The sequence below is a fragment of the Megalobrama amblycephala genome, unplaced genomic scaffold, assembly GCF_018812025.1.
Source record: "Megalobrama amblycephala isolate DHTTF-2021 unplaced genomic scaffold, ASM1881202v1 scaffold464, whole genome shotgun sequence".
Taxonomy (NCBI): domain Eukaryota; kingdom Metazoa; phylum Chordata; class Actinopteri; order Cypriniformes; family Xenocyprididae; genus Megalobrama; species Megalobrama amblycephala.
In genome coordinates, this window is record NW_025953392.1 from 73630 (window position 1) to 101486 (window position 27857).

General features: G+C 37.2%; 1 protein-coding gene across 3 annotated transcripts in view; it reads left to right on the top strand.

Annotated features, from left to right (window-relative positions):
* The window catches only part of LOC125261689 (LON peptidase N-terminal domain and RING finger protein 2-like), a 75432-nt gene that overhangs the window by 13864 nt on the left and 33711 nt on the right, over positions 1–27857 (top strand). For all 3 annotated transcript variants that reach the window (XM_048180251.1, XM_048180248.1, XM_048180250.1), the window contains exon 2: positions 6554–6672. In XM_048180251.1, the coding sequence (XP_048036208.1) occupies positions 6554–6672 (119 nt within the window). The remainder of the gene's footprint in view (positions 1–6553; positions 6673–27857) is intronic.

Consider the following 27857-nt stretch of genomic DNA (forward strand, 5'->3'; position numbering starts at 1 on the left):
TTCTTTATGTATTATAACAATTGCCTGCAGAGGCCTGACGATTGTTTTTACAATTTACAACATGATCTAATCGTTGTTTAATATTGGCTTACAACATATTTTAAATGCCCACTTAATCTTTAATATTTGGCCATTTCTTTACAACAGAAATGCTACAACCACTGTAATTTCTTGAACAAGAACATGTGGACTTAAACGAGGGCTTAAACTTTTGAATTTGTGACAAGCAGTTAGCACTTTCACTAAGTTGAAACATACTGATGTATTCTCCTGCGTTTGTGTAGGTTTATAGATGGCTTACCTTACAAATCTAAATACTGCACATTTGCATTTCCAGATGAAAGTTAAAACAAATCCAAATTCACAGCATATGCAGAGATGCAGTTTGAGACGCGTCGCTCATGTAAATGATAACTGTTCAGGTGGAGCAATATATATATATATATATTATGTATTATATGTATTATATATGTATATATATAATCGAGTTTGGTGACTGTAGGTAAAACTAACACCCCCCCCCCCCCCACTTATAGAGGCCCTCCTCCCTGCCCGTTTCTAGGGTTTTTCCCATGTCTACTGGATGACATCCCTGAGGTGCGTCGAAAAGCATCCAAAACGAATATTTAAGGTTTGATGTGCTGCCATGGCAACAGTGTTTAAGATATCAAAAATCTTTTCACAAGTCTACATTCACCATGTCTTGACATTATTCTGATGATGTTTGTAGCAAATTGGGTAAAAATAAAAGGGTGATCTCAAAGCATTTTGAAAGTGACACACTTCCTGCTGCCAATTGGTGGTGCTATAACTTTGACTCAAAAGAGTCACATCCATGTGATTGGACTCCTACAATGAACACAGCTGAAGTTTAATCAACATCAAAGTATGCAAAAGTTATAACTAGGGTTGGGAATCGAATCTATATTTGTAATGTATCCTATTTTATTTATAAAGTGGTGTTATTTTACATTTGATTAGTTTCTGAACGCGAATACCTGAAAATCTTAAAACCGTTTATTTTAATCGCATTTTTTTAATTGCAATTTGTTGTATTTGTTTACTTGTCTTTAATAATAGTTGAAATTTATATTAGTTAGGCTAGTTGTTTTTGCTATGCTATTTTTAAACCATAGGCAAAAGTTCCTTGTGTAAGTGTTATTTAGCTTGTTGATTTTTGTTCATGGTATTCAGCTAAAATGAAATGTTTTACATAAATAAATGTGAATTATATCTAAGTTGTTTTATTTTGTTTTTTTTAAACCTAATTGAAATCGAAATTAAGAAACGGAATTGATAAGCAGAATTGTTAATATTCAAAAGATACACAACCCTAATTATAACACACTTCCGGTTTCCCTTTTCTCACCATAAATTCTATCTCACCATGTCCAAACCGTTTGAGATATTGAAAATCTGCTCGCAATTTAGCATTCTCACTGTCTTGACTTCATGCTGACCACGTTTGGTGGTGATCGGATTAATCACCTAGGAGGAGTATGTCAAATTCCAGAGCATGCAGTTTTCAAACAACCCATAATAGCTGACTTCCTGTTGGGCTGACATATAACTTAGAGCACAAAAATTGTTAGGCCTGATGAGGTTTATATGTGTACTGAGTTTCATACTAATATGAGCAAGTGTGTTTGGTATATGGACCAAGTTTTCAGACCCCGTTCAAGGAGGTGCTGTTGAGCCCCCCACCACGCCCAGGTACCAGCTTCGGTCCATCCCTTATGGCCGATGATTCTGATGTGTGTGTGAAATTTTCAAGAGTTTGAAGGTTGAGGAAAAAAAAAAAAAATAAATAAATATAGCTGCAAACAGCATTAACCCGCCACCACCACCCCAGAGGCTTTAGGGAGACTGTGCACGACAGGGAATATGCATTTCAACTGGGTGAATGTAAAAAGATTATATCAAGATATGAGACTCTTCCTGTTATTCCTTGACATTAACCCTTGCCATGGCAAGACCGTTCGAGATATCTGATATTCGTTCACAGTTTAGCATCTTCTTGTCATGTCGTCCTGTTGAAAAAGTTTGGTGTGAATGGTATAAACCCCCTAGGAATAGTAGTTTAAACTTCAGAGTTTGATTATTCAAAAATCCACATTCGAACTAAAATACCTGACTTCCTGTTGGGTGGAGCTAATAACTGTAAAATAGAAAGTTGTCCAGCTTGATGAGAACAATAATATGTACCAGGTTTGGTGACTGTAGATAAAACTAACTCCCCACTTTTGTCAAAAGGTGGCGCTATAGAGGCCCCATGTCTGTTGGATGACATCGCTGACGTGCATGTCGAGTTTCATGCAATTTGAAGCATTCTAAGAGTCTCAAAATCATCCAAAACTAATAGTAAAGTTGGATGCATTGCCATGACAACAGTGTTAGAGATATTAAAAATCATTTCACAAGTCTACATTCGCCATGTCTTGACATTATTCTGATGAAGTTTGAAGCAAATCAGATAAAAATAAGCAGGTGATCTCACAGCATTTTGAAAGTGACACACTTCCTGCTGCCAGTTGGTGACGCTATGACTTTTACTCACAATAGTCACATTCATGTAATTGGCCTTCTACAAAGAACACACAGCTGAAGTTTCATCAAAATCAGTCAATGTATGCAGAAGTTATAACACACTTCCTGTTTCCCTTTTTTTCACTATAAATTCATTTCAATGCCATGGCCAAACCGTTTGAGATATCAAAAATCCGCTTTCTCAATGTCCTCATGCTGATGGAGTTTGGTGGTGATCAGATGAATCACCTAGGAGGAGTATATCAAATTCCAGATCATGCGTTTTCCAAACAACCCTAAATAGCTGACTTCCTGTTGGGCGGAGCTAATGACATAGAGTGCGGAAGTTGTTCGGCCCGATGTGATCTGGCCCTGCGTTCCATTCGGAAGGGCTCATCCCTATGCCCTAATCCCTTCAAAGGGTTTAACCTCCTGAGTGAGAGCTTTAAAGGGATGCAGTGTGTAGGGGTCAAAAAAACGATTTTTTTGGAACGCACTTCAGCGTCATCTTAATGAGACAATCAAGGAGGCACCTTCGTCTTTTTTCCCCTGGTTTACTCTATATATTAATACGCATTCATTTACTGTAGTAACATTATAAGCTACTGTCGGTCTTTTACTTTAAATATAATGTATATTAGGGCTGTCAAAAAATTTGAATTTCGAATATTCGTCGAATTTAAAAAAAAAAAAAAGGCACATTCGAATGTAAAACCTGTGCATTCTAATTTTTGCAGTGTCAAGAGTAGCACAAGCCATGATGACGTAACTGACGCGGCTTGTTTGTTATCCAGTACAGCGCGGTGCAGGGTGCATTAATGTGATAAATAAAATGGAGCGAAAAGTCAAAAAAAGAGTCAAAAAGTGAGCGCGCTGATGCTGACGCAAGAAAAAAAGACTGCGCTGGGTGAGTAAATTAGTTCATTTTCAAATAAAATTCCTGATAATCTTTTAAACTCAATAAAAACAAATATAACAACGCAGGCTAGTAAATCTGTGTAGCATTTTTATTAGATGTAACATAAACCTTAAATACTATATCATAAACTTAAAGGATAGATAAAGAGTAAGAAAAATGACTTAAATATGTGAATGAATGTATAAGGAAATGTATGTGTGGTGAATGAATGAGTGTGGAGTTACCCTTATCAATGTGTGGCCACGGGTTCGGCCATCACAAGGTCTTTTTATATCTTTATTAACCTAATTAAACTAATTGTATAAAACTATTGTCAGTGCCCAACAAATAACCTATGCATTTATTATTCAAACTCTGAGAAAGACAAGGCCTAAGAGATTTCTTATCCTTTAATGCAGCCAAAGCACACAGCAATGAAAGGTTTAAACCATTAAAAGTGTCACTAACATCCAATTAACACACACACACACACACACACACACACACACACACACACACACACACACACACACACACACACACACACACACACACACACACACACACACAAAGTGAGAGAGAGGCAGAGTGAGATCAAATGCTTAGTTGTAGCTTACTTTATCAGTAAATTGATTCAGAAGATTCAACATTTTAAATAAAAAATGAAATCTATGCTGTGACAGAAATTAGTCTTTGATCATTCTCTAAATGTATGCATCCAAATAGAATACCCACTAAATGTAATTATACCTAAAACAGTATTCTCAACAGTGTTGTCAATGAAGTTTTCTCAACATTGTTTAAAAATGGGTATATGCTGCCCTCTAGTGGTTACACTATGTATGACATTTTTTTTCTACTAGATATAATTAATCTGACTTTTTAATTTACACATGCTTTTTGAATTATATTTGTTTATTTTAAACATTTGTATTATTTTATATAGAAATAAATAGTGTATAATGTATTGTTTAGAAGAAATGAGACTCTTCCCGTTTCCCTTTTTTTGACATTACTTTAATCTCTCGCCATGGCAACACCGTTTGAGATATCCAAAATCCGTTTAGCTGGCCCTGGCCCACTTAGTAGAGGTGGGCCAGAGTGCGGTTAAGTTGGGCTCGAGTGCGGTTCGCGTGCAGTGTGAGCGCTAATCGTGCCAGAGCACGGAACAGCTATACTTTTGTGCGCTACTGTCATCATTGTGATAGCAAACATCTTTATTACTACTCTGATAGTACACTAATCAATTCATGTAATTATTCAAGTGTATTTGGGTTTATAAGGGGTCTGCTTCTCACCTTTGATGAACAGGAATTGTAGTTTGCGAGTAAAGCTGCAAATTCCTCCATTAACGTCAGCTGCTGTAGTAGTCCTCTGATACGTGCAAGTAAAAATCGTTCCGTGGCATAAATGATAATATATATTAGGCAGTATTTTAGCGAAAGTGCATTTCTTCCATTCAAAAAGTTGCACTGTATATGACGTAAAAGTGCTCCGGCTTGGAACGTTAGGTGCAATATGAGTGCAGGCCAGAGGGGGAGGGGGGACAAACGCTCTCGGGCTCGGTTCAAGGCAACCGTGCCTAGTGTGAGTACACCCTTAGCACCATGTTAAAAATGTTTGGTCTGATAAACCCTCTAGGAGTAGTTGTTTAAAATTCAGAGCCTGATATTTTTTTTTTTTTTTTTTCCTTAGTTTGGTGACTGTAGGTAAAACTAACCGTTTTTTCTTTTTCTTTTTTTTTTTTTTTTTTGTCGTGACAACAAATTTTCAGCTTCTCATTACCCTCAGCCAGAACTTTTTTTCTCTGTATGGAAATGACACGAGAGACACACACACAGACACAGGCGAATAGCTCTAAAGATTATTATTTTTTTTTTTGCTCTCTCATTCATAACATTTTATTTTGGTAATACTTTAAAATAAGGTGACATTGTTTTTTTTGTTTTGTTTTGTATTTTTGGGCTATTGTTTGGAATGGTTTGTTGCGTCATTGAGATGGTCTGTAATCCATTTTATATATAATACAATTTATAATACATTACAATTTATTAATATTTTTCTGCCATAATAATCTAGCTGAAGTCAAGCTTAAAGGTGCCCTAGATTGTTTTTAAAAGATGTTATATAAGTCTAAGGTGTCTCCTGAATGTGTCTGTGAAGTTTCAGCTCAAAATACCCCATAGATTATTTTTTTTATTAATTTTTTTTAACTGCTTATTTTGGGGCTTCATTATAAACGCGCCGATTTATGCTGTGGCCCCTTTAAATCCCGTGCTCTCCGCCCACAGAGCTCGCGCTTGCCTTAAACAGTGCCTTAACAAAGTTTACACAGCTAATATAACCCTCAAAATGGATCTTTACAAAGTGTTCATCATGCATGCGGCATGCATGCGTCTGATTATGTGAGTATTGTATACTGTTATATTGTTTACATTGATTCTGAAAGAGTTTGAGGCTGTGCTGCGTGGCTAAAGCTAACATTACACACTGTTGGAGAGATTTATAAAGAATGAAGTTGTGTTTATGCATTATACTGACTGCAAGTGTTTAAAAATGAAAATAGCGACGGCTCTTGTCTCCGTGAATACAGTAAGAAACGATGGTAACTTTAACCACATTTAACAGTACATTAGCAACATGCTAACAAAACATTTAGAAAGACAATTTACAAATATCACTAAAAATATCATGATATCATGGATCATGTCAGTTATTATTGCTCCATCTGCCATTTTTCACTGTTGTTCTTGCTTGCTTACCTTGTTTGTTGATTCAGCTATGCACATCCAGACGTTCTGCCCTTGTCTAATGCCTTTCATAATGTTGGGAACATGGGCTGGCATATGCAAATATTGGGGGCGTACACCCCGACTGTTACGTAACAGTCGGTGTTATGTTGAGATTCGCCTGTTTTCCGGAGGTCTTTTAAACAAATGAGATTTATATAAGAAGGAGAAAACAGTGGAGTTTGAGACTCACTGTATGTCATTTCCATGTACTGAACTCTTGTTATTTAACTATGCCAAGATAAATTAAATTTTTCATTCGAGGGCACCTTTAAAATGACTTTCTTTAATTCCTGTTATATCAATTTCTTTTCAGTAAAACCCGTTATTCTCTCCACAGAGCCCTCTATATGTAGACTCCTGGCTCGGCGAGCAGAGCTGCTTATGGAAATGACGAATTTCAGCCAAGCAATCAAGGATGCAGACACCATGTGCCGACTCCGTCCCCTGTGGCCAAAGGTAGGGAACTGTGAAGAGTAATTTGTACAAATGTACAATGCATGGTTTTAAACTCTCATAAGATTTCAAGATCCTTTTACACCAAGTGCAAATATTCAGACAAGATTTTGAATAGAAACAATGCATTCCTATGTTCAGTGGTGGAAAGAGTACTGAAAATTTGTACTTAAGTACAAGTACTGTTACATTGCTGAAATAATACTCAATTACAAGTAAAAGTACTGGGGTCAAAAAAGTACTTGAGTAAAAGTACAAATTACTCTTCTCAAAAACTACTCAAAGTACTAAAATTACTAGTTACTTTTTGGCCGGCGATATTTAATGAATTGCCGAACAATATTCAATCAATCAGTAGAAAATGGCTACTTTCAACAAAGCACTTTCACCTTATTCATGAAGTGCATGAATTAGTGGTCACAATACTGGAATTTCTAACTTCAATACAATACAAATGATCAATATTCAGTATCATTTTAAATACCAATAACTTTGATCAATTACCATTACAATAATCTCACTTAAAGGTGCCCTAGATTCAAAAATTGAATTTATCTTGGCATAGTTAAATAACAAGAGTTCAGTACATGGAAAAGACATACAGTGAGTCTCAAACCCCATTGTTTCCTCCTCCTTATATAAATCTCATTTGTTTAAACGACCTCCGAAGAACAGGCGAATCTCAACATAACACTGACTGTTACGTAACAGTCGGGGTGTACGCCCCAATATTTGCATAATGCCAGCCCATGTTCCCAACATTATGAAAGGGATTACACAAGGGCAGCCAGTTAATGTCTGGAGCTGCACACAGCCGAATCATCAGACTAGGTAAGCAAGAACAACAGCGAAAAATGGCAGATGGAGCAATAATAACTGACATGATCCATGATAGCATGATATTTTTACTGATATTTGTAAATTGTCTTTCTAAATGTTTCGTTAGCATGTTGCTAATGTACTGTTAAATGAGGTTAAAGTTACCATCGTTTCTTACTGTATTCACGGAGACAAGAGCCGTCGCTATTTTCATTTTTTTTAAACACTTGCAGTCTGTATAATGCATAAACACAACTTCATTCTTTATAAATCTCTCCAACAGTGTAGCATTAGCCGTTAGCCACGGAGGACAGCCTCAAATTCACTCAGAATAAAACTTTAACATCCAAATAAATACTTTACTCACATAATTCGAAGCATGCATACAGCATGTATGACGAACATCTTGTAAAGATCCATTTGAGTGTTATATTAGCTGTGTAAACTTTGTAAATGCGCTGTAATATAGTCGACAGCTCATGTGGCAGGGAGCACGCGATTTAAGGGGGCGGCGCCGAGTGTAAATCAGTGCATTATTAATCATGTCCCAAAATAGGCAGTTGAAAAAATTAATTTAAAAAAATCTATGGGGTATTTTGAGCTGAAACTTCAGACACATTCAGGAGACACCTTAGACTTATATTACACCTTGTGAAAAAGCATTCTTGGGCACCTTTAAATAGTTGCTCACTCTGTGTATTTGTTTTTACAATAGGGTAAATTTGTTGCAATAGCTCACACGCAGCACAAGAAAGCTTGATTTGAATTGAATTTATAAAAAAAGATAAGTAAACAGTCAGTAATAAAATAAGAACAAAAAAAATTACCTCAATTCAGTTGAGGTATATGAAATATAACACTGAATTTTTATATGCCCTGTATCTTAAAGGGTTAGTTTCACCCAAAAATGAAAATTCTGTCATTAATTACTCGCTCTCATGTTGTTTCAAACTCATAAGACCTTCGTTCATCTTCAGAACACAAATTCAGATCTTTTTGATGAAATCTGAGCGCTTTCTGACCCTCCATAGACTGCAACGTTATTACTACTTTTTATGGCTCAGAAAGGTAGTAAGTTTTAACTAAGACATAGTTAAAACAGTCAATTTCTTCTCTTCCATGTCAGTCTTTGTAGTCACATGCATGGGCTCTTTACTATCTTTCTGGGCCTGCAAAAGTTGCAATTACATTGCAGTCTGGGGTCAGAAAGCTTTTGGATTTCATCAAAAATATCTTAATTTGTGTTCTGAAGATGAACGAAGGTCTTACGGGTTTGGAACAACATGAGGGTGAGTAATTAATGACAGAAATTTCATTTTTTTTGGTTGAACTATCCCTTTAAGAGCCATATAATATGTTGTTTATTTAGATAAAAAAGAACATCAGAATGGTTTGACCTGTAATGTCTGTATGCAGTGATGCAGGTAGACAGACTAGGTTATTTATATGTGCAAAGCATACAAATGCCCCATTCTGAAACATACATCTAGGCTACATTGTAAAGAAATGAAAGATCCACCTTTGTTTGTTGAGACTTTCTGGTGCATTTCACTTATAGCCAATAAGATTTCCTGTAGCATTTTCATCGGCCAGGCATGGAAGTCTATTCTATTGTTTTTTTTTTTTTTTTTTTTTTTTTTTGATAACTTTTGACAACTTTTGTTTAATTTTAAGAGCACGGAGAGATTCGCTATTGCACACTACACAGAGCACGCACTCATGAGAGGAGAGGCAGTTCACTTGTATATTTGAGAGCTCGCGTCATTTTCTGCCATTACATGAATGTGTTGTCGCGTTACAATAATGCACTCCCCACAAACCTGTGGGTATGATTAAAATTATGCACAATACCTGCAATCCTGCGCTGTAACTGAAACGAGTGACAGCAGGAGGAGGAGGCGGGTGTGTGTCAAACTCACTGCCGGGGAGATGAGAGAATGAGCACGCGCCGCTGGTAAAATATCAGGGTTTTCATTGGTGCTTTTACGATCGGATAACTTTATTGGTTACCAATATGCTAGTCAAAGGTTTCAATATTAATTCAAATTGTTGACGTACTCAGTAACAGAATGTGATTTTACAAGTAGCGAAGTAGATTACTTAGCTTAATTTGTACTTGAGTACAAGTAAAATTACAGATTTAAAAATGTACTCAAAGTACAAAAACCCGAAAAAACTACTTAACCCTCTGGAGTCTGAGGCTGATTTGGGGCTTGGAGAAGTTTTGACATGCCCTGACATTTGTGCTTTTTTCAGTTGTTCATAAACATATAAATGACAAAAGTGTCATTACACTGTATTCAGCACAAACTAGGCTACAATAATATGTGAGGAACATGTATGTACATGTTTGTATTTTTGAAGGAATAATGTTTATGCGTGGTTATTGAAAAAACAAAAAACTTAAGTCACTGAAATAAGGCCAAAAAAAGTATATTAAATCTGTGTTCACAAGACTTTTGGGTATTGGAGGTTGTAGACTAGAGTTTTTGCTTCAGAATTATGTAAAAAGTATGCTGCCTACTCCTTCATATAAAACAATATATTGATTTAGTTTTTGTAAGACACTTTTTGTCAAGAAACACAGTATGCGTGGAGGCGTGAATCTGCATGAATAATGGCTCATTTACACCTGAGAAGACAAAAGAATCACATAATAATGACCTGAAATGACTTGCATATTAATGAGGCCTTTCAGTCAGGTAGGCTGTGAAAAAAAACCTCTGTAATAATGTCTCAGCTCATCATAAACAGCAATACTGTGAAATATTATTACAATTTAAAATAATGGTATTCTATTATATTCTTTAAAATAAAATGTATTTCTGTGATGCAAAGTGTCTGAACAATTATGTTACCTCTATGGCATTTCATATAGGCTTTTAGCTTAAAAGCATGCACATTTGGAGAAATATTGATGGATTCTTATATATTTATGTCAATTTTCTATACTGAGAAGTAATATTTATTGTCATCAATATGAGTGCTGGATACTGTGTTTTTAATTCATACTTGCAGCCGGAGGGCGCTCTCTGTACACCTTTAGGCCACAAATTCGTATAAAGAAGAAAAGGAATTAGGAACTAACGGCATGTCTTCTAGAGATCGCTAACCATTGCTTTTAACATCCAAATAAACACTTTTCAAGACAATAAATGCACGATTGAGACGATGAATGCACGTATTGCCTCTGAATTTGCGTCTCAATAGCGCTGGCTCCGTGGGCGTGGCCGCATTAGTGGGTAATGAGCTGAATCACAGACTTCTGACATGGCTCTCTTTTCATACAGATTACATAAACGTAATGTTTGTTTTCGATTTGACTTGCACGATTTAAAACCTGACATTTCAACGTTTCTTTAGACGTAAGTGTCATTTTTTTTGTCATTAGTATTCATAAGTTACAGTTCATTTTCTGAGAACTATCAGATTGGACTTCGTTCAGAGGGAGACGAGAGATCACGCATCATGTTAGTTTTCTTTATTTTACAAAAAGCACAACATTGTGTTTTTACTCTGAGTGTACACAAATAAAAGAAGACATTCTATAGTTTCAATTGATATATTACTTATGTCTCTATGACAAGAAACATGTGAAAGGAAAAAAAATCCTGCAAAACGCGCCGGCGCGTTTTCAGACCTCAGGGAGTTAACTACAGTAACGTGAGTAGTTGTAATTCGTTACTTCCACCTCCAATATCAAACCAGGGATATTCAACCAATCGTAAACCAGTTAATTTTCTTTAAATGTTGAGTGCTTGTAATGTCTTTCACTTAATTAATAAATTATTTAGGAAGTACTTCATATATCCGGCCTTATGTCTCACATGGGATGAAGAGGATTAAGCAAGTAGCTTCATACATGGATGAAGCAAAATTAGTCAAAAACATACACTGTACTCTTCAAGTTAAGGCAAATAACTAGTGGCAATGAAATCTAACTGTGCTGTCACCTCGTGTCTCTTGCTTCTGGGCCAAAATTTGTGTTTGAACACACTGCAAAACACACTACAGCCAATGGCCAATTAGCACATACAATCTGCTCATGCATGAGAGGAAATAACTGTCTATATCAGTAGGTTGCAGTAGTCTATATCGTACAAACAGGGAAACCAAATCTAGGACTGCTGATATACAAACTGCATCCACTACTGCGGAGATGACGAGTCAGCATCAGACTTAATCTCTGCAGCCTGAAAATTGATTATTATTTTAAATATGAATCATGTTAATCAGTCTTCAAGATGTAAAATTAGAACACCCTTCTCTATGTGCACTATTGACTCTCGTTTGCTTGCTTTCATCAATTTTGCTTTTTTTTTTTTTTTTTTTTTTTTTTTTGTCCTGCCATCAGAGTGGTCTGTCTCACTGACTACCTGATGATTTAACATTCTCAATCAGCCAAAAGCTGCCGAAGTGGTCTGAGTAGTGGCGACTGTGCGAAACATACCACAAACTAATAAAAGCTCTGCGACGGAAAGTCATTAGTCTATTGTTCTTAGGAAGGATAATTCATGCTCAGTTGTCTTTTAAAAAAAGAAAACAAACTAGATCTTACTAGGATAAAAAGAAGTGGATGAGCCTTAAAATGGCACTCTAATTTCTTTAACAGAAGACTCTGGGGTTTTGGCCTTTTAGGTAGAGTTTCAAAGAAAAAAAAGCATATCTAACATTGGCGAAAGAAAAAAAAAGCCATTGATAGAACGTTCTAAATAACAAAGATTTTATCATAAATGATTGTAATGAATGGATGACTCTAACTTTTAGGTGTTGAGCTGTTGTGGGAACAGTACAATCTATCAGTGAGAAGCCTGTGGTTCGTTCTTGTGTCCTGCTAGTAGGGCTGCCCTCAACTAAAGATTTTTCTAGTTGACTAGTAGTCATTAAGCGATTCAACTAATCACAGGTGTATGTTAATAAGCCATATAAATCATAATAATGAGCCATTAATTGCCTATATTTAATACATAGCCTAGACAGTGCTCAAGAGCATGCATAAAGCTTGCCACAGTCCACTGGCAAAAAGTAATGATTATGAATGTGTTGTGAAAAAAACAGCAAGGAGACGGTCTAAACATTATAATAATTTATTGATAATGTTTTGTGTTTTCGGGCTGCAGAGATTTAAGTCTGATGCTGACTCGTCATCTCCGCAGTAGTGGATGCACCTATATGCACGTTTCATATGAGTTACATAATCTGAGGATATTTGTTTTCCACTTGAATAGGTTGACAATCGCTTGACATTTCAAGCTTTCTATAGATAAATTTTTCATGTCTGTGAGGCAGGTATACAATGAGTTTTGGTTTATTTTTTTGACTCGATCAAGTTCACAGAGACCAAGATGGCAGAAAGCGCATCATGTTTGTTTTCTTTATTTTTCAAAGGCACAACATTTTCTTGTTAGTGTGAGTTTACACAAATAAAAATAGACCCTTTACAGCTTTGAATGATGTATTACTATCTGTATGACCTAAAATTGAGTATTTTAAGTTGTTTCCGCTGTTATGAGAAAAAAATGCAAGTGATCGTGCCTTCGCCTCCATGTCCTGCTATATGCTGTAAAGTTGCTACTACTTGCATGTTTCAAATAATAAGCCATATTTGAGGTATATAATTTAATATAATTTTCCTCAATAAAACAATATCATCAGGGAGTCCTGCCAAAAACACGGATTTTCCACAACTGGAAAGTGATTTTTACTGGGGGACCCCCCTGGGCTAGTTGGGCTATTTTTGGGCTAGTTTTGAGTAGCAATTGGGCAGGTTTTCTTGTGAAAACCTGGCAACCCTGCACTGAAAGCACTTGCTAACTGGAGCTGCTTTAGGCTACGTTCACACTGCAGGCTGAAACGACCCAATTCCGTTTTTTTTTTTTTTTTTTTGCCCCTATGCGACCTGTATCTGATCTTTTCATGACAGTCTGAACGACACAGATCCGATCTTTTCAAATGTGACCCAGGCCAATTGGGTATGTGGTCCTGAATCCGATACGTATCCGATCTTTTGAAATGCGACCTCCGTCTGAACGGCCAGGCCACATGTATCCGACCCGTACGTCATTGATACGCTACAAACATCATAATTGTGCGTTGAAGTAGGCGGGAACGAGAAGATAAACAACAACCATGGTGGACGATGCTGCTGAGACCAGTCAATGGAAGGGAAGCGAGATCACAGATTTAATTAATATTTGGGGTGACAGCTCTATTCAGGCCAAACTCGAGGGCTCTTATCGGAACCGGGCGGTTTACGAAAACATTTCCAGCGATATTTCCATGGCCAAATCACTTTGTACTCTTCTGTGCATGCGGGTCACTTCTGGGTCATTTCACGTTCACACAGGAGATCACAAAAGGTCGCATTTAATTGAAAATGTGAACGGCCTTGCAAAAAAATCTAATTTTTTCAAAAAATCGGAATTGAGCATTAAGCCCTGCAGTGTGAATGTAGCCTAAGTGATCACCCATCAGTTGCAGCAGACGTTGCTGATGTTGCAATAAATCAAAATCCACTACACTGAAGTTGCGAAAAACCTTAGGTATTGCAGTTATTGTGCATAATTCTACACATTCCCACAGGTTTCGCGATTATTAAGTGGGAAATTCCCAAAAACATTTATGCACTATACCTGTAGACTGAATCCAAACAGATAAGAGCAGATAAGTTATTTTAAAACATTTCTGTGAGGCGTAGTTTCACAAACAGTTTGAGTGATTCAGCAGTACCGAGTCTCCCTCTCTCTCAAAATGCACAAATGGCCTCACATCCATAGTTGGAGTGAATGAAATGTGATGTAAACATGATATTTTATCAATATTTTTCTAAATGTGTAAGCCTTTGTACTTAAAAGCCTTAATGGAGTTGTTTTGTGCATTATTGTGATCGTAAATAAATGGAAGCAGGTGCAACCGAATAGGTATTTTAGGGAAGTGCAGCGGGGCTACTGGCCCGACAGTGGAAATGTAACTTGATTTTTGGCCTCGGTGCTTGAGGTCCGAGGCTATTGGCCCTGAAAAACACATATATACCTTTCCAATAAACACAAGAACGCGCAGTAATTTCAGACAACTTAATCCAGATATTTTAATCAAATCCGCTAATTCGTTTGAAGAACCCAATTAAAGAGATCAGTTATCAAGATTAGAAGATCTGGCATCTGTCAAGTCATCTCATGGACCCTAGGTCAGCTTGTTTTTAGTTTTTGTCTTGCACCATTTCCTCTCATCAGCTCTGAGCTTGATTCAATGGTTGCGTAGAGCTTCTGTGAGCCAAAAGTTGGAGGGTGTCATGCTGGCCTGGAGGTGAAAGGACAGATATTATCAAGGTAGGATGTTAAGGTAGAGCATAGAGCAGCACTTCTCAAAGTCCGGACCCCGGTCCGGATCCGGACCCGGAGGGAATTCAATCCGGACCCGCCTCCATTTCGTATTTCAACAGCAGTAATTGTGTGTAAGGGATTAAAAATCTGGATTTCCTACTTTGATAAACGCATGTCAAAATCATTTGTTTCAGCTAATGTCAGTAAGTTAGTTTTTATTTGTTATTTATTGTGTGCAACATCTTGGTATAATAATAGTATTATCTGCTAATACCATAACATTAAATCTGATTAGTTTGCATTGGTGACGTCATATGTAAATTATATGCGGACCGTGAGACTTGCACTTGGACCATTGTGCGGCTCACTGGGAAAAAAGTTTGAGAACCACTGGCATAGAGTATCAGTTGCTACATTGACATTAAAAGAAGTGGTTTGTGTGTGTCTTTTAATCTGTGTGCTGTTTGCTTACACACAAGATGTTCGGTGTATCCCCAGACAGTAAAATGTGTTTTTGTAACATATTTTTGGTAACAAATTTAAATTTGAGTGCTCGATTTATAAAAAAATAAAAAATAAAAAAATCCTTGTTTGCAATTTACATGTTGATTAACTGGTAAAATAGCGGAAATGGCACATTCCATGGACGAGAGTCCATGAACCGCATTGGGACTGCCTTCTAAAGCTGCACAATATATTAAAAACATTTAAAAATCGCAACAGCACATTCAATTGAACAACATTCAATTAAATAAATATATGCTTTCTTCCAGCAGCTCTGTTTACAGTAAATGCTGCTCCACATGAACTCAGTCACTACATGTGCTGTTTGTTTAGGTTTCCAATTGAGTGCATTTGAGAATGCATATAAAGTCTGACACGCTTTGTTTCATATTGAAGTGTTGCCCTGTTATCATGCATGGAGGTGTGCATCTCAGCAGCTCTGTTAACCAACTCCATCTCTCTGCATGCTTTGAGTTTGGGTTGCTTATAATGGAAATTATACTAAAGATAAAGAAGGATATCTACATGCGTCAATATTTAGAAAACCCACAGATAGGAATATAATTCTCCATGCTAGAAGTTTTCATCCCCCTAAGTTGATTGAGAACATACCTTTCGTTTAATTTCAAAGATTACGTAGAATTTGTGACGAACAAGATTTTGAGAATAAAGCTAAGGGTGTATTAAAACGATTTTTAAATAGAGGGTACAAGTCTGAAACTATTCAAAAAGCTAAGATATGTGCAAAAAAATGACAAGGGAAGATTTGTTACAAAGAAAAACAAGAGCAGACAGTTCTACCAAAGTCTATTTTGTGACAAAATACAGTACAGTTGCTAAAAATATTAAAAGAATTACTCAAAAAAAAAAAAAAAAATTTTACAAAGTGATGAATTTGAGAAATTTTTTTCCCAGGTCCAGCTCCAATGCTAAGGTTTTTATTTATTTATTTATTTATTTATTTATTTTTTTTTTTTTTTTACAGCCTTAGGGAATAAATTAGTTCAGCTATTTACCACCCACCCGTGAAAGCTCCTGGTTAGGGGTTAAACCTAAGGGTTGCTTTAAATGCTACCATTGTAATCATTGTGATTTAATGTTGTACAAGGTAAAAAGTTTTTAGATGTAAAAACGTACTCGGTTACTAACGTAACCTTGGTTCCCTGAGATACTTCACTCGTACTGCGTATGGGGGAAAAGTCTCCCTTTTTCCCCGCTACTGAAGCCTTTTCAATAACGCAGTGTAACTGCATCGTCATTAGTTCACTCATAGACAAGTTGTTGAACCAATGACGGCGCGGCATAGCTGCGTGGCCTATGGTGACAGAGCGCGCAAACTTTCCCGTCGAAAGGGGCGGGGTAAAGGGCTATATAAGCGAGCGTTTCGCCATAGGCCATCAGGCCATATCGACTGAAGCGACGACACTGAGCCGCAGCCTCGTGGCACGGCAAGTAACGCAGTACTTGTTCTGTATCTCAGGGAACCGAGGTTACGTTAGTAACCGATACTTCACTCGTACTGTGTATGGGGGAACGAATTCAACTGCGCCGTGCCACGGCTGGGGAACGTCAGAACTTGACTGGACGCCATAAGGGGGACCAAGGACAAGTGAAGGCCGAAGCCGCCGTTACCCTGTTACACTACAAAAGGAGAGAACTCCTGGGTTGTGCAAAAAGTGGAACACTAAAGGGCCGCGAATTTACACTGAAAGGACCCAAGCTTGTAAGGTCGGAACGTCCAACTTGTACAACCTGACAAATGTGGACGGGGAAGACCAGCCAGCCGCCTCACAGATGTCTTTGATTGAGACTCCACTGGACCAGGCCCACGACGAAGCCATGCCTCTAGTGGAATGGGCTCTAACTCCGATGGGGCAAGTTGCACCCATAGAGGAGTAAGAGAGAGCTATAGCGTCGACAATCCATCGTGAAAGACGCTGTTTTGAGACCGGAGACCCTTTGGTGCGGCCACCAAAACAGACAAATAGCTGATCAGACTGCATGGAAAGCATGGAGGGCTCGTGTCACTGCCAGCATCTCAAGGCAGTTGATGTGAAGGTGGCTTTCCTTGTGAGTCCATGAGCTGAAGACCGGACTGCCCTCGCACAGTGCGCCCCAACCCAAGTTGGACACGTCTGTAGAAAGTACCGTTCTTCGTGACACCGCCTGTAGGGGTACTCCAAGAGTGAATCAAGTAGGGTTCATCCAGGGTTTCGGGGCTGCTAGACAGGCCTGATTGACCTTGAGGCGCAGGCGTCTGTGACGCCAAGGAGGGACCCGAACTTTCAACCAGTACTGCAGAGGCCACATGCAAAGCAGGCCAAGCTGGAGGACTGGGGAGGCGGAAGCCATGAGCCCTAGCAACCTCTGAAACGGCTTCAGAGGGAGGTAGGCTTTGTTCTTGACGGAAGCCGCAAGCTGCTGAATGGCCAGAGCGCGTTCTGGCAAGACTACTGCCGTCATACGGACAGAGTCGAAGATCTGTGGTGTTCCAGTTCTGTACGCGAGCTGGCCAGGATGAGCCAGTCGTCGAGGTAGTTCAAAACGCGTATTCCCATCTGTCACAGAGGGGAAAGAGTCGTGTTCATGCACTTCATAAAGGTGCGAGGAGCCAGGGAGAGCCCGAAGGGGAGGACCGTATATTGGTAAGCCACACCCTCGAACTTGAGGTCATGAACGCATGAACTAACTGTTCCGCATTTGTCATTGAGATCATATGTCGTAGTTTAGATATATCTTTAAGATGAAAGAATGTGGTTTTACAAATGCTAGAAATGTGGCTTTCAAATGAAAGATTGATATCAAAGAGCACACCCAGGTTCCTAACTGACGACAACGACAAAGTTTTTGATCCAATAATTAGAATCTGTTTTTTTTTCAAAATTTAGTAGTAGGAAATTACTAGTCATCCAATTTTTTAGATTAGCTATGCGTTCCATTAATTTTGTGAATTAGTAAGTTTCATCAGGGCGTGAAGAAATATAGAGCAGAGTATCATCAGCATAACAGTATCTTTTTTACGAATCCATTAAATAACTGTGGTTAGCTGGAATCAGTCAACGAACATGGTGAGTAATGTCATCATCTTCTTTTATTGTCACTTGCACTGCCTGCCACAGTTTAGCATAGCCTTCTGTCAGCCACTCAACAATCACCAGGCTGTGGATGCCCTCTGCTGGCATTTATTGTAATACATAATGTACATAAGTGTATTGTATATTATGTACATTTATGTATTTTAAGTGTTGTTCAATAAAACCATAAAATGACTTGCTATTGGGCAAGTTGATATTCTGATAATTATATTTTTTTCCAAGCACATCATCAATCTTAATTGATAGTATAGATTGTATATAATCATTAATAGATTATATGTAACTGTTGATGAGGGCTTGACATGAAAAAAAAATGCATTATTTTCAAATGTGCATAATTCTTAGGCAGATTTTTTATTTTATTTTGTATCAAGATTTAACTCGCACTCTGTAATTTCCAGGTCTGGAAAATTATGGAAAAAAGAAAGCAAAGTATGAAAAAATATTTACGTTTTCAGACTATTGCCCCTATTTAGTTTTTTATAATAGAAAATTAAGAATTTAATGAAAATAAATGTATCCTACAAGAATTTTTTTCATTGCAGCCGTTTAGTGATTCTTTAGTGATTGTCAAACACGACTGAATGAATTCAATGTGCACTTTTTCATTATGCAAAAATGCAGGTTAGAAGTGTTACACAGTATTACACAGCCCCTAAAATGGACCTTTGCAAAAATAAAAATACAGACTTTCATGTGCGCATGAGAAACATTAAACCATATTGGACAATGCACACAGCCGTATTGCGCCATCAGCCCATTTTGCGATGCATTTTCTTGGCCACCACAGAGTATGCATTAAAGCAGACCTAAGGCCTTGAAATATGATGTACTGCTCTAACAAAGTCAAATTTTGAACACTTTTTTTTTTTTTTACACTATCAGTCTTTTTTATAGACCCTTAAACTTGGCAAATTGGACAATGCACATCGTCCCATTTTGTCATAGTTTCTCCACCACCACAGAGGAGGCATTACTTTGGACATTAGGTCTTGATATTAGAGACACTAGCCTAAGGAAAGCCAAAATGATGAGCAAAAAATTTCCATGTGAATGTTTCTCAAGGACACGAAAAAAGTTTCTTGTGTGAATGCAGAAGTATGTATATTTTTTTATTTATTTTATTTTAGGGGCTCTGTATGTTGTCACTTTGAGAAAATAAATTAAAAAAATATATATTTACAGATGACTGCACTATATACCAAATATAAAGCTGAATATAATGCTGTATGAACCATTTATGTTAAATATGGTCTGAATCTACAGAGAGGTTTTGAAATTTGAGTCTGGAAAAGTATGGAATTTAGAAGAAGAATATAGAAACATTAAATGATTAAAAAACGAACCAAAGTCTCAAACCAAATAATGTTTTTTTTTTTTTTTATATTTTAATATACTTTAAAATATAATGTATTTCTGTGATGCAAAGCGTCTGAACATTCATGTTACCTGTATGGCATTTCATATAGGCTAATATATTTGTTATATATCCTAAATGTTAATGTGCAGTTGACAAACTATACATCATTAAAAAGATCTAAGACTCAAGCTTCACATTTTGACTTCTGTTTTACTCTTACAATGACCGTAATTTGGTAATAGCCTATGCGTCAGGAGTTATGAATATGAAAAACGGAGTCGTTACCTTTGACAAAACAACATCCATCAGGGCTTTTAGCTTAAAAGCATGCACATTGAGAAATATTGATGGATTCTCATATGTTTGTCAATTTTTCTATATAGAGGAGTAATATTTATTCAATATTTATTGTCATCACTATGAGCGCTGGATACTCTGATGTACTGTGTTTTCAATTCATACTTGCAGCCGGAGGGCACTCTGTGCACAATTAGTCCACAAATGACTCTTTAGAAGAACAGGCATACTATGTGACATTCCAGGAACTAACAGAGGCGTCCATAGATCGCTATAACCATGGCTGTAACATGGTAGACACTTGAAGATAATAAATACATGATTGCGACAATGTATACATGTATTGCCTCAGAATTTGCGAATCAAATTTATGCAGTTTTGCTGATAAGGTGAACATATCTTTTAGGAAGTTTATTGGCTATTTTTAGTGGAAACAGATTGGCCTACTTATTTATTGCAGTGTAAATACAATTGTCTGTCTCGGCGCGTCATTGACAAAGTATTTTAAAAAGGAAACGTGCAAATCTTACCGTTTTACTCAAATTATATCCTTCAAATACAGTGGTAATTGTAAAGGTGGTAAAAGATCCTTCAGATGACATCAACACCACAGTGCAGCTGCGGTTGTACAGTAAGCTATTCTCATTGGACCTATTCAAACTGGACAACGAACCGTTCGACCACTGAATCCAGCAGTGTCTTCCATAATATCGAAGTTAAGTGTGCATCACTGATCATCGTTCTTGTTAAAATATTTTGTCATAACATCTGCAGTTTAGTTTAGAGGAATTATTGTGTTCCTAGCGCTCCTCGCTGTCATTAAAACAGTGTGTCAAAGGAAAAGTGATCAATCTAAATTCATATCATTTTTAACTTCTCTGTAATGACTGCGTAATGTAATTTCAGTGCTTATTGCAGTTAGTAAAAGTGTAATATTAAAGGGGGGTATCACACAGTTTCTGCCAATCTCATGTTAATCTTAAGTACCTATAGAGTAGTATAGCATCCTTCATATCGCCGAAAAGTCTTTAGTTTTATCATATTTATAAAAGATACATACGGTGTACTGAGTCTTTCCGAAAACAGCCGAGTGCCTGGAGGCGTGTCGTTGTGAGCGGAGATAGAGTGACGAGCATGTGCAGCTTTTGCATAGATCGGCTGCAAGCTATCAATGGTCAGCTAAACAAATATATTTAAAAGTGCAATACACCATGGATATCCATGGATAACTTTTGAATCACTATAATGAATATAGCGTAGTGAACGATGAATAATGAATTTATAAGTTCACTATGTTCGTATTGTTTACATTATATGCGCTTAGGCGCCTATTGCCAACAAAACAGACATTTGAAGCAGTTTTACTCACCACCTGCGGTTCCGACTCATGACCGGGATCATTATCGCTGTGACTACTCCATCTTTCAGTTTCAAACGATCTGTAAATCCAGCGTAGAACTAGGCCTTGTTTATGAAACCATAAGCGCCGATCCCGAGGGCTCAAACAGCCACAGAAAAACACAAGATATTCTCCATTCATTTTAACCAATAAAAACGCAATTGCAACTATCAGTTTCTATGGTTATTTTAATAACAAATATCGAGAGCGCATCAATGTAATGTGTGAGCACAAAACTCTCAGCTTTACTTACTGCTGTTTTTTTTTTGGGAAGAAAGGTTATCTTTCCCTCACAACCAAAAACAAACTTCTTTGGTGACATTGTTGATTTTGTGACCTGTGTAGCACTGCCGACAACTTCCGTAAAGCCGAACGCACCTTGATGGGCGTGCTCTTGCTCTCTCTCTGGTCGACGTGTGCGCACACGCCCTTCCAGGAAAGGAATTACGCCCCGTTTACGTCACTCAGGCCCATACTTGAGAAAAAAAACTAAGTTCATGAGGATTTGGAAGAGTATTTTTGGCACAAAAATACTCTGTCATACGTCCAACTCGTGTTTTGAACCTATGCCCATGTTTAGCATGATAATCCAACTCTTTAACAGTGTAAATAAGTCAGAATGCATAAAAAAGCATTATACCCCCCCCTTTAATGTAAATGTGTAGGCCTATATCAAAATGAAAACGTGAGTTTCCATGCAAGTTTAAATCATTCTTTTATTTATTGTTTGTTGGTGCGGTGTGAATTGGCCTTTATATATCAAGCTTGATTTCTCAGTTCATCACCCCTTTAAAAGCTAGCTAGCTCAAATATAAAAATAGATAGCAAATGTGGTTGTTAAAGGGTTAGTTCACCCAAAAATGAAAATGATGTAATTTTCATTGACTCACCGTCATGTCGTTCTACACCCGTTCTACACCCGTTCTACACCCGGCCTTCGTTCATCTTCGGAACACAAATTAAGATATTTTGATTAAATCCGATGGCTCAGTGCATGAGTGCATTATGACTCATAATGAGGATTTAAAGTGGTTTTCCTTCATCTGCAGTCAGTCCCTCAGCTCACCATCAATGTCGCCAAACTGCTCTGTCTCAAATGTTTGTCCACAGAGTTTGCGTGGAGGTGCACAAATTTTCCTGTCAAGTTTGTTTTTATAAATCACAACTTATTCGTAGGAACTGGTGTACGCCTCTTTCAGGGCCTGTTTTGTGCTTGCGCAACAGTTATAAATGAGGCCCCTGATCAGGCATTAGAATTAACAGTTACTTTCATTTTGCATTAGGGCTGCAACGATTAATCGCGATTAATCATTTGCAAAATAAAAGTCTGTGTTTACGTAATATATATGTGTGTGTTCTGTGTATAATAATGTATATATAAATACACACACATACAGGTATAAAGTTTAGAAATATATGCATGTATTATAAATATATATATATATATATATTACATATAAACATAAATATTTTATATATAAATATAACATTTTTCTTAAATATATACATGAATGTGTGTGTATTTATATACAGTACAGTCCAAAAGTTTGGAACCACTAACATTTTTAATGTTTTTAAAAGAAGTTTCGTCTGCTCACCAAGGCTACATTTATTTAATTCAAAATACAGTAAAAACAGTGATATTGTGAAATATTATTACAATTTAAAATAACTGTTTTCTATTTGGATATATTTCACAAAGTAATTTATTCCTGTGATGGCAAAGCTGAATTTTCAGCATCATTACTCCAGTCTTCAGTGTCACATGATCCTTCAGAAATCATTCTAATATGCTGATCTGCTGCTCAAGAAACATTTAATGTGTACAATTGTACAAAATATTTGTGTACAATATTTTTTTTCAGGATTATTTGATGAATAGAAAGTTCAAAAGAACAGTGTTTATCTGAAATCTAATCTTTTGTAACATTATAAATGTCTTTACTGCCACTTTTGATTGATTTAATGCATCCTTGCTGAATAAAAGTATTCATTTCTTTAATTTCTTTTCAAAAAAATAAAAATAAAAATTCTTACTGACCCCAAACTTTTGAACGGTAGTGTATAATGCTACAGAAGCTTTGTATTTCAGATAAATGCTGTTCTTTTGAACTTTCTATTCATCAAGGATGTAGGAACTGTGGACGAACCAGACAAATGAATCATTCAGATGATTCTTTCAAAACATAATTCTAATTCAGAATTGAGGTTCCGGCTCCGGCCCGTCTGCAGATAAAGCCAGGCTGATTACTTTTACGACACATGCTTCCTGATAGTAGAAGAAGCGACATACCAAAGGGTCACCCAAGAAGACAGAGAGACAATCCAGACCCTTTTGTTTCCTTACTTCACAGGAAAGCCAAAGAGACTGTTGAACAAATAAAATTGCTTCAAAATTGTTCCAACAATTTTAACGGACTTATCAAACATCTTTTAACTACATACATTTTGCATTATGTGTCCACAAGTACTACCTGTAAACAGTTAGGCTTTAGAACACTCACAATTCATGTAAATGTGTTAACTCTTGACTGAATGACTGAAAGTATGCCTTATTTGGACTTAATTTGATTCTTTCCCCCTTTCCTATATCCTGACTTGAATGAAATCTGTTTAAAATGTATTGTATTCCATTTAATAGAAATTATGTTAAAATGGCACTCTCTGCTGAAGCAGAAACAGGATGTAACACTTATGTTTTATTGGGGGCAGAGGAAGGCCCGCTTGAAACAGGACAATGTCTGATTGGCCAGGACTCCTCAGAGGTGTGACAAACAACTAAGTTTAAATGATCATATTGCAAGATAGTGAACGGGAGAAGTTGGTTAGTAAACGAGTTGGTTCTGTTCTGGGAAAATAAGCCAAGACAAGTACCAAGAACAATGGAGTGACCAGAAGAACAGACAAGCCGCTCATTCAAGCCATCCAACCTTCACTCACTTTTCTTTTCTTTACTTAATTTTCCTTTACCGCTGAAAGTTTCGCCGCAAAGTTCAACCAACGACTTTTGCCGCTTCAACTCCAGCGACAAAGAGACTTCGTTTCATTGTCCCACACGGACCTGATCTGGACCAATCATCGACTTGGGAAACCCTCCTCTGCACGACGAGGGAAATTCACCTTTAAGTCAACGCAAGCAAGTACCTCCAGATGAAAACTGAACTGGTGCATTTAAACGAATGATTCATGGTTCGTTCTGGTCTTTGAAATGCATTGATAGGAATTCGGTTAATCAGATCACTCTCTCTCTCTCTCTCTTTCAAAAGAGAGATATCTTTCTCTCTCATTTCCTTCTTACTGCAACGCGTATGAGTGTGTGTGTGTGTGTATGTGCGTGCCTTTGTGTTAGATTAGTTTGTGTTAGAATAAATAAAATCTCTTGTAGATTTTAAAAGAAAGTGTCTTGTATTATGTGCTTTATGATTTTAATGTCTTAAACTGTCGATTTCAAGTTACCGTGCTCTAATCAGTGTTTTCACGATTGTTGGATATTTATATCCGCTACAAGAGCTTATTACGGTTCGAGCAAATGAACGCTGGACGACTCAGTTGCTCGGTCGTAATCTAAACAACTCTTTATAATTCCCTATAAATTTTTCATTTGAGCTAATTTTACTTCCTAGGGTGTTTTCCCTACAAGGAATCCTGAAAAAAAAAAAAAGTACACAACTGTTTTCAACATTGAAAATAATCATAAATGTTTATTGAGCAGCAAATCAGCATATTAGAATGATTTCTGAAGACACTCATGTGACACTGAAGACTGGAGTAACGATGCTGAAAATTCAGCTTTGCATCACAGGAATAAATTACTTTGTCAAATATATTTAAATAGTACACAGTTATTTTAAATTGTAATAATATTTCACAATATTACTGTTTTTTTACTGTATTTTTAATTAAATAAATGTAGCCTTGGTGAGCAGACGAAACTTCTTTTTAAAAACATTAAAAATCTTAGTGGTTCCAAACTTTTGGACCGTACTGTATACATAATTATTATACACAGAACACACACATATATATTACGTAAACACAGACTTTTATTTTGCAAACAATTACTTGTGATTAATCGTTGCAGCCCTATTTTGCTGTGTAGTCCAGGCATTGCACAATATTTTGTAATCCTCAACGGCATGTTTATTGCTTGGTGGCTCGATAGCACCACGTAGGCCTATGTTATTTACCTATTACATGCCATGTGTGAATCTGTGGGCGGGGCTAAATAGGCAGTGATGAAGTAGGCGTTGATGATCTGCGGAAGCGGTGTTTGCTTCCCTTTGAAGTCATAGATTCCCACTTTGAAAAACCTGTCGTGCGCTGGGCCTGGTGTCAATAAAAGCTTTTATTGGACTAACAAGGAAGTTTTCAGTTCTTAAACTTACAGGATATTCTTATAATATGATGACCTCTTAAGGCCAATTCACACCGCACCGACAAACGCCAACAAACTGTCTGTTGGAGTTTGTTGGATCGGTGTGAGACCCCTGTTGGCGTCTGTTGGTGTCTGTTGGCATTGGTCGGAGTCTGTTTTCACCTGACTGAACATGTATAATCGGCGTTGTCGGGTCGTGGAATGTCTGAGCAGTGTGAACGGTTTTCCAATAGAGCTGCACGATTAATCATATCGCAATCGCGATGTCAAGCTTGTGCGATCATATGACGCAGAATGCTGCGATTTTATGAAATAAAATAAAATAAATAAATAAATAAACAAATAAATGTGTGTGGACACGACAACCCACGTGTGGCGCGCATGGTCATGTCATGACTTTTCCCGGTGTGCAGAGCAGAGAACGGGTAAAGATGGATGCGGAGCAAACGGTCACTGAACTGGTGGCAAGAAAAAATGCTACCTCTGTTATATGGCGATATTTTGGCTATAAGATTATAAACCCAGATTAGTAGTGGTTAAACGGATAGTTGTTGATCCGTGATCCGTACGGGCCAAGGCCCACGGTTCGGGAGGCATGTGATTCGCGGATCAATTGCAACTTTAACCGCAATAGAGTGAAAGGTTATCATTTGAACGTGTTTTGTCTTGCTAGTTTACACATTAAATAGATATAAAACCATTCCAGCGCGCTAGAAGAGGCAAAAGAGGATTTAATTCGGTATCGCACGCAGCGCTGTTATCGGTGCGCACAGACGCACACACATTCAAGGCTCGCGCGCACAGAGAGAGAGAGAGAGAGAGAGAGAGAGAGAGACGCGTTATAGCTCGCAAACTCCAAATTGATTTCTCTTTCGTGTCCTCAATGCACTTGGATGGTCACATACACACATTATGTCAGTCAAAATACCCCTCTCAGCAAGTATTCTTGTAAACACATTCAGTTATGTCTTAATTGAACGAGGTGAGAATTCGGAAGTGTATCTATCTGATGTGTGTGTGCATGTCTTACTCTTAAAGTGACAGCAACCTATAAATACCTGCTGTTGTCTGTCATGTAAATCAAACAACAAAACACATCTTTAACAAAGCTTAATCTATATTAAATTTATACAGTGAACAGTGTCATTTTACATTTAATTATTACATTTCTGTGCATGAAAATTAATACTACAGTTAGACCTTATACTTTATTTGTAACTTTATGTAGACTAGTATTTATCTATGCTTGTTGTAATTGGTGTACAGTATTTGTTCTTTTTACAGTCTGTTCACTTGCCTTTAATAATGTATTACTTAGGCTAGTAGTTTATGCTGTGGTATCAGAGTAGTTTAAGTGGGCTAAGTAATAAATGCAAAGTTAAGTTACCCCCTTCCAATTTTTATTTTTATTTTTTGTGCTGATCCGAAAAATGATCCGATCCGTGATGTCATAACCGTTGAACCACTACAGATTAGTAAAGAAACAAACATCTTAAATGGGATTATAACAAGTTTGCAATAATGCAAAGATGATATTATTTAATTTTGTAAAAATATTTTAATTTGAAAACGCTGTGCATTTGTTTGTTGTTGTTGCTAGTTTGAGTTGAGAAATACACATTTCAGCATTATCAGTAATCTGTGTGTGCATTTTCATTGAGAACCAAGCAAGATGACTCATGATACTATTTGTTTATTATATCGCTATCGCATATCGCAATCGCAATATTGACCTCAATAATCGCAATATGACATTTTCCCCAAATCGTGCAGCCCTATTTTCCAACAAATGGCAACAAACTCTGACGTAATCTGACCTGGCCACGAACCATTGCCATGACGATGAGGCAAGTCCCCTGCAAAGACAGCTGTTTGATCGTGCTCGCGCCTCACGCACACACAACAAAGAACCTAAAACGTGACATTGCATCTTGTTCATTATAAAAAATAAAATACAGTTTTAAAAAAACATATAAAAGGTACAATACAGGGCTCGGAAATAAGGACTGCCCGATGG